The sequence below is a fragment of the Haliaeetus leucocephalus genome, unplaced genomic scaffold, assembly GCF_000737465.1.
Source record: "Haliaeetus leucocephalus isolate CR32 unplaced genomic scaffold, Haliaeetus_leucocephalus-4.0 Scaffold802, whole genome shotgun sequence".
Taxonomy (NCBI): domain Eukaryota; kingdom Metazoa; phylum Chordata; class Aves; order Accipitriformes; family Accipitridae; genus Haliaeetus; species Haliaeetus leucocephalus.
In genome coordinates, this window is record NW_010973238.1 from 3,643,383 (window position 1) to 3,650,880 (window position 7,498).

Consider the following 7,498-nt stretch of genomic DNA (forward strand, 5'->3'; position numbering starts at 1 on the left):
CTGTATTTTCTGCATGCCATGTGATGAAGGCAGTCTGCCTCATGGAAGACACATGTCTGCTTCAGAGGACCAGAGGTTCTCTAGGAGTTTCCCCAAAGCAAACCAGAGCCATCCAGCTCAGATTCCTACCACCACCGCCAACCCTATGTTTGCTGTTTGCTAGTCTGCCTGTTGTGCAAAAGCTTTTCAGTGGGTATCAACCGGTGGGAAGGCATGGGGTGCAGGAAAGGGAGAGGAAAAAAGAAGACTCATGAAAAGTGAACCGTATCCTCCATTCTCTACACATGCTTGAGCATTACGATGAGCTTTTGAAACACACAGTTTTACTGCAGTTTCACGGTTTAGGGTCACATCCAGTCCAGCCACAAAATTAAATCTTTTAATTGGGCTTTGGTTTGGACCTATAAATATTTGAAAGAAATTCAAACAGTGGTTCTCCATCTGAATTCAATCCCACCCAGCCACTGATTAGGAGGCACCTCTTCCCATCCACCTTCCAAATCTCCACCTCCTTGCTTTGCTCACTCCAACCAAATGCATTCAATCACCACTAGGATTTAAACAGTGGAAGTTTTCATAATTGAAACACTGATGGAGCTTCCAGAAGAGCAGTACAAGTAGCACCTCAGCCCTTACTAGAGCTTTGCTGTCAAACTGTGAACACAACAGCCTACCAGTTTCCGATTACTCCTGAGAAACATTCCTTAATCTGTCATTATAGTCTGAGTAATGCTACCTTCCACAGGAGCTTTAGAGACTATTAACTTCCACGTCGCCAGCTCTTCCATGACATCCCAATCATGTGAGAGGAACACAGGTATGCGTTTTACACATAGGATGAGTAAAACAGTGATCATAATTTCAGAAATGCAACAGGACCACTCCCTCTAAAAAAAGCCCATGACTCCTCCGAGGTCTATATTTAGTGGTCAACATTTGCTAGATGTTTCTGTGACCTGCACAGTGGGATACTTAGTTAGTGAAGCCAACTTTAAATAGAACTTCAAGACTATAAAATTCTCTACTCTCCATAAACATAGCCATTTTGGTCCACTAAACTCCCAAGCCTCCTCTTACAAAACTACTGGCAGAGGGTGGCTCGGTTTTTGTTCTTTTCCCCTTCTAGCTCTAAATTAAGCCAGATCCAATCTTCAGTAACAGAGTGATTCCCTTCAACAGATGCGAGGATGCTGATGGAGCAGGATAGCAGACACCCCATTCTTGTCCGCAGCGCAAACAGAAAGAGGATTGCTTGGCAGTTCAAAGAAGTCTGCACTTTACACCCACTCACCAGGCAACTTGCCAGCTTTGCTCGGGGATGGAATTAAAACAGGATTTAACCAGGCAGGCAGCCTGACCTCAGGAGTGTGATCTCCCAGACACAGAGTGCCTCCTTAGTCATTCCAAGTGTCACAGTAGAGCCCTGTCTCCCAAGACAGGGCACCCGAACAGCAGTGCCTGAGGAACAGAAGATCCTGCATTAGGTGGCACGAGAGGTGGCGAGGCAAGGAGGTGACATTGCAGCAACACTGATTCATCCGACATCACGCTCATCAGCGAAGTGCTGCAGCAGAAGCGAGCTGTGCTGGAGGGCACACCTAAGGACACTGCCGTACACAGAGCTCCGGAGGTCCCGGGGGACAGCAGGAGGCATGTACGCAAGATGTGGACTAACAGCTAAAGGCTCTGTGTCGGAAAAGGGTGATGGTGCAGACAGCACGACGCAACATCACAGCCCAACAGCCACGGTCCTATTGATCACAAGGACTTTCTATACAGCAAAAATAGAACAAGCCTGTTATTACTTGGCTCTCAAGACCAGCCCAGGGTGACTGATCATTAAGCTGAGAAGTGTTTGTTCTGCCACCCATGCTGTAACCCACATGCACAAGTAAAACTGCATTGCAAGGACCCTGTGTTCTTTGTCTCCAGGAGCTCCAGGTGATAGAGTCACCCCAGCAGAAATATTTTTGGTGAGTCTGTACTGCACGAGTGAGTTAAGCATTACTCTCGGCTCATCCCGAGGCGGTGAGTACAATAAGCCAACCCGTCACAAAATTATGGAAAGCCGACCCTCAGGTAACCTGGGCTGAACCAGAAACTTAGCAGTGCAGTGCCCTGTGTGACATTAACAGCTATGTTTCTACAACTAATCCATCCCACCTGTGCAAAAAAATTTGGGGGGGACGACACCAAAACAAGAAAAAAAACCCCACTCAATACCCGCACAAGCACAGTCACAGCTAGGCTGCTCTAAGAAGCAAGCTCAGATCACAGCACACAACTTGGGAAAACATGCCAGTAAAATAATCCTTCTTCCTATTTCATGCAAGAAAACGCTTTCTAATATCCAAAGCATGATTTCTGTTTAGGAAGAGCAGATTTTCTGCCCCCGCACCAACACAGCCACATGTGAGATCTTCAGCTGACATGTATTCAACCAAACTTCCTGAGGCAGCTGGCACAGCACAGGGAAGAAAACATACCCAGGACCTCCCATTCCCCCCAAAATACTAGTTACATGTAAGAACCTACTTCTTACTAGTGCTGGAAGAAGCTGTCTAGTGCACAGTGCTCCCAGGATCTGACAAGTTCAAGAGTTACCTTCCTACCGTTGAAGCCCTGTAGCTAATCAAGAGGTCTCTGATCACAGATTCGGATTCAATGTCCTGAGTCGCAACAGAAACCAAAGCAAGTCCCATACACCAAGACCACACTCTGCTAAGCTTTCAGTGTCAACATGTGTTAAGAGTTGAGCTGATCCTCAGAGTTTTGGAAATTCGTTTTCCAAGAAACCTCATTCCCAGACCCAAGTCCTCATCCAGCAGAAACCATCATTTTTGTATCCTTCCTGCCACTGATTTCTACCTTAAGGAACAAGAGCTCATTTGGCTGTCTTCAAACAGAGTACAAAGACTGCTAGTATCCAGATGTTCCTCTAGACTGCTGTACACCCCTCGACTGCTGCAGTCTTAGAGACCCCAACTCCAGCCCCTCTGCAAGCCAGCTGAGGAGTCAGGGATTGTTCAGTAGCAACTAATGCACTCCACATACGGCGGAATACCTTTTTTTACCTCATCCCAAACACCTCCTGCACCTGGGAAAAATTTGCACCACAACTCCATACAGACACTAAATAGACAGTACTTTTAGAAATGCAATACAATATGATTTATCCTCTTTTTGAGCAGGGGTTCTTGCATTAGGCTCCTAGACTATTCACAGCACCTCTCATTAATACATGAGCACGTAATAATGGGAACACGCATATTTCATTTTGAGCCATTCTCATGTAATGATGCTGCTCTTAGGACTCCCGTAAGGGGATCTATAAAAGTCCAGACACTGCACTTTTACGCATTAAACATTCACCAGTATCATTTATTCCTAGGAAGCTCCTTATTTTGTCATTGTTTGAGAACCAATATCACAAAGAACTATGAAACGAGAAGGAACACAGCAATTTTCCTAGATTTGAGGGATAAAATAAGTGTGCCAGGGTAAGAGCTGCTGTTAGTATTAAATATCAGCACTGCAAGTGTCTGGGGCAAACCTGGCATTACATAAAAATCTTGAGTTGTATGAGGCCTGGTTAGCATTAGCTTTTAACTGGGAAAACGCAAACAAACTCATCACTGGGTGTAATCACTTGCTTACAGCCACTGCGGTTTTGGCAACCATTTCCTTGTGTGTAAGGAACACACGAGTAAAAGTCAAAGTCACTGGTGACAGGAGGTGCAGAGGAAGGGACAACACAAAAATGCAATGACAGACAAAGCTACAGAGCAACATTAAGATTCACAGGAAGTATTTTTTCCTTTTTGGCCTATGATGTTGTAATATACACCTCTTCAGTTTTAGAAAGCTTAAAAGTAGGGGCTCAGTTAACTGCAACATTTTCGAAGGTAAATATATATACAGCTATGAACAAAGCAACCGTCTTGTATCAGAGGAACAAGGTGAGTAATAAGTAGTCTTTCCCACAAAGTAAGGAAAGGTGCACAGAAGCCAGCCTTCCACGGAACTGCACTTTTACCTTTGCAGATAATTTACTCTCATACAACTGGTAAGCAGACACAGAGCAAGGCCAAACACTCAGACACATAACACACACAGCCTACGTGGGTGGACCACATCAGACTGTCTCATGACCCACCACCTTACACCAGAAGAGACTCCACACCCTGGTAGCACTATATAACATCCAATGGCACCTAAATCATCTCATTTTGTCCAAGAAATCATATTACCCAGGTCATACAAGGACTCTCTGACAAAGCTGGTAACTAAACATATACCTCGGCATGCCTTGAGCCCAGGACCATGCTCGAGTTCCTGTTTTGTGGCATCTTACACAGCTAATATCTCACCAGGTTACACTGCTACACGCAGAATTTAACTAAAGCTCATTTGCCATCACATAAGGAGAAAAACGCATTGCTGCATTTGTAACAGTGATGAAATCGCTCCTTTTGCAGGACACGTCTTTGAGCTGCTTCCTACCCTGCAGTTCTTTGAAGCAGGGCGAGGAACAGAACACGAACAAAAGTTCTGAAAGATCTGCAATAAGCAAATCCAGCAGCATAATGCTTCACACAAATGCAAGCTACAGAGGAAGTGCAGGAGCAGCTGCTCGCTCCCTCAACTGAAAAGTTATTAAGTAAACTTAGAAGGTACAGAGGAGAATGAAAAAACACGAGACCTAATGCCCCAAGTGGCCCGTGCCCAGAGGAAACTTCCCCAGCTCTCTGACCTACTCTGCAGCAGCCCGCGTCAGGCCAAAGGCGGTCACTGCTTTGCAAGACCAGCTCTAAAGGGTGGTTCGGGAGCAACACACAGCTGGCCTCTTACCCAAAGGAGATTTCCAAGAAGCAGTCCCGTTCCCAGCAGCCTTGCTTCCCTCCCAGAGCAGCCTGAAATCCCCCACATCCACCTCCCGTCAAAACCACGCCAGGCGTTAAACGCTTCCCAAGGACCTGCCCCACCTTGCCATAACGCCCTGCTCCGGTGGAGGGGGACACGGTGGGTGACACAGCCCCGGGGGGGGCTGCGGGGCCGGGGTGACACGGGCAGACTACAGCACCCAGAAAGCATTGCAAATAGGCTGTACCAACCAGCTGGGACTCCTGTTTGGGGTGACGCGGAGGCCACCGGAGCCAATCCACGGGAGAAGGAGGAATGTCAACAAACACGGCGGCCTGCAGGACACGTGATATCAGGGACAGGGCAGGCAGATCCAGATAAGCCACCCCAGGGCCACCCGGGGGGGGTCCACTGAGCCAGCGGTCACGCAGCCATCACTCACAAATATCAGACCTTAGGGCGGCACAGGCTGTACCGACGCACCGTACACCGGTCCCTCCGTCCAGAAACAGAAGGGCTCCATTTTAGGCTTTTAGGTCCTGCAACGTTTTTTTTAAAAAACCATCACGGATGTCAGAGAAAACTTAGCCTGTGAGCCAGCAGGGTTTTTTAACTAAAAATTCAAGGAAAAAAAAAAGTCATCGGACACCTTGGGTTTCAGAGTGGATCGGTTTTTAGCGCCTTAGATTAGATCTTCAGAGCTGACTTTGAAGGAAAAAAGCAACTGTGGGAAACCACAATAATCTAAAAATGTCTGCTGCAATTTTTAACACTTAGTGATTGCCACAAGGACAACAGAAAAATGCAAATGAAAATCCTCTGGAACTGAAGACAATCATATGCTACAAAGTCATGCTCACACTATTTTTACATTGCCTAGGAAGAAGAAATTTTCTTAGGGAGTGTATCCAGACCAGAGAAAGAAAATAAAAGGTAGGCTTGCCAGGAATAACTACTGTAATTTTATTTCTAACATTTTGAGAACTTATAAGCTTCCAACACAGACATATTCAACACACACTGCATTTCACTGCGTAACAAACAACCTGGGAGCAGGAGCTCCCACCTCAACTCCCAACTGTGCAAGTGTTCTGTGGTCCAGACAACAATTAATACACGATCTGCTCAAACGTGTTTATCTTTCCCCAACTTATCAGAAGACTTTTTTTTCTCTCCCTAGAACGCAGGTTTGATTACAAAACATCTGTTAAAAACTGAAATTCCACAAACTCCATTCAACCTCTCCCCAAAACCAGAATGCTTTGCCGGAATTGAATGTATTTACCTGGAAGTCATACAAGGCAACGATGTTTTCATGTTTCAATTCCTAGAAAAAGTAAAACAAAGACCATAAGCTAGGAGCAACAAAGGGCATACAGAACAAAGACCGAAGAAAACAAGTCAGTCTACCTTTACCTTAAGTATTTTTATTTCCTTGCCCAGCAGTGTTTGAGATTTTGCAAGGTTTTTCTTGTTAATGCATTTCACAGCTACTTCCAGCTCAGGTTTCTGAAAGAGTGCATATGCAATTCAAAGATAAATGTAAATTTCACCATTCATTTACATTAGGATAAGCAGCCTCTTAACAGATTACAAATACTACTGAAAGAAGTGTCTTGCAGCACTGGTAAAGGCCTCCTACTTTATATCCTAATGCCTATCCCTCACTTGTTCAGACTTGCCCTTTCCCAAATTATGCTTGCCAGCCCAAGGAAAAAAAAAAAAAAAAACCAAGGTTTGGGTTTTTGTTACTACTTTATACAATGATTATCCTCTTATTTAATCACTAGAAATAAACGCACTGTGGGAGCCATAGCTTATCCCAAGCCCTAATGATGGAAAATCCACTGCCGGATTGGTTTCCTTTTATTTACCGGTGAGCGATTTTCCCTCCTCTTGGAAAAATTAAGCGGAGAAGGACGAAACTTCACAGACACAAAAATAAACCCCAAAGCAAGATCCCCCTACACGCTTCATAGACGCGGTGGAGGGATTATTTTTTTTTTTGCTGGTTTTCAAGGTGAGGGCCAGTTTTGGGAGCAGGACGTCTCTGCGGACACCTCCGCAGCAGCCGGCCGGCCTCCAGCCCCGCTCGCCAGCCCCAAGGTGAAGCCACCTGCCCGGGTCCTGCTGGGGCACACACCGGCCTCCCAAGAAACTCCGGAGATAACAATAATAAATGATAATAAATATGTCTACCGCCAGCAGAGCCGCCCCAGAGCCCGGGGCTGATGCCCTGGCTAAGAATAGCCACCGCAGCCCAGCGGGGACGGGGTGACCGGGACGTGGTGCCCAGCTCGGCCCCCACCGAGAAATAAAAAGCAGGGGAACAAAAAGAAGAAGAGGAGATTCTTCACCTCTTTGTGCCTGCCTTTGAAGACGACGGCGAAGGCTCCGTGCCCGATCAGGTCCTTCCTGCTGAACTCAAACTTTCCCACCGTCTCCATGGCGCTGCGCCGGGGGGTCCCCGCAGCCGGCGGGGGGACCGCGGCCGGGACGGCTTCAGAGCTGCAAAGGGACCAGGAGGAGGAGGATGGCGGTGGTGAAGGAGCTGCCTTTGAAGAAAATTAAACCTCTCCCGATCCAAACACAACGGGGCACCCCCCCCCCCCCCCCCCCCCCCACACCCCAGCCC

General features: G+C 46.8%; 1 protein-coding gene across 1 annotated transcript in view; it reads right to left on the reverse strand.

The window, feature by feature from the left end:
- Window positions 1-7,498, reverse strand: part of ULK1 (unc-51 like autophagy activating kinase 1) — an 85,753-nt gene that overhangs the window by 77,807 nt on the left and 448 nt on the right. The window contains exons 2-4 of the mRNA XM_010581724.1: window positions 7,221-7,371; window positions 6,280-6,372; window positions 6,149-6,190 (exon numbers count right to left, since the gene is read on the reverse strand). Of these exons, the coding sequence (XP_010580026.1) occupies window positions 6,149-6,190; window positions 6,280-6,372; window positions 7,221-7,310 (225 nt within the window). The 5' untranslated portion in view covers window positions 7,311-7,371. The remainder of the gene's footprint in view (window positions 1-6,148; window positions 6,191-6,279; window positions 6,373-7,220; window positions 7,372-7,498) is intronic.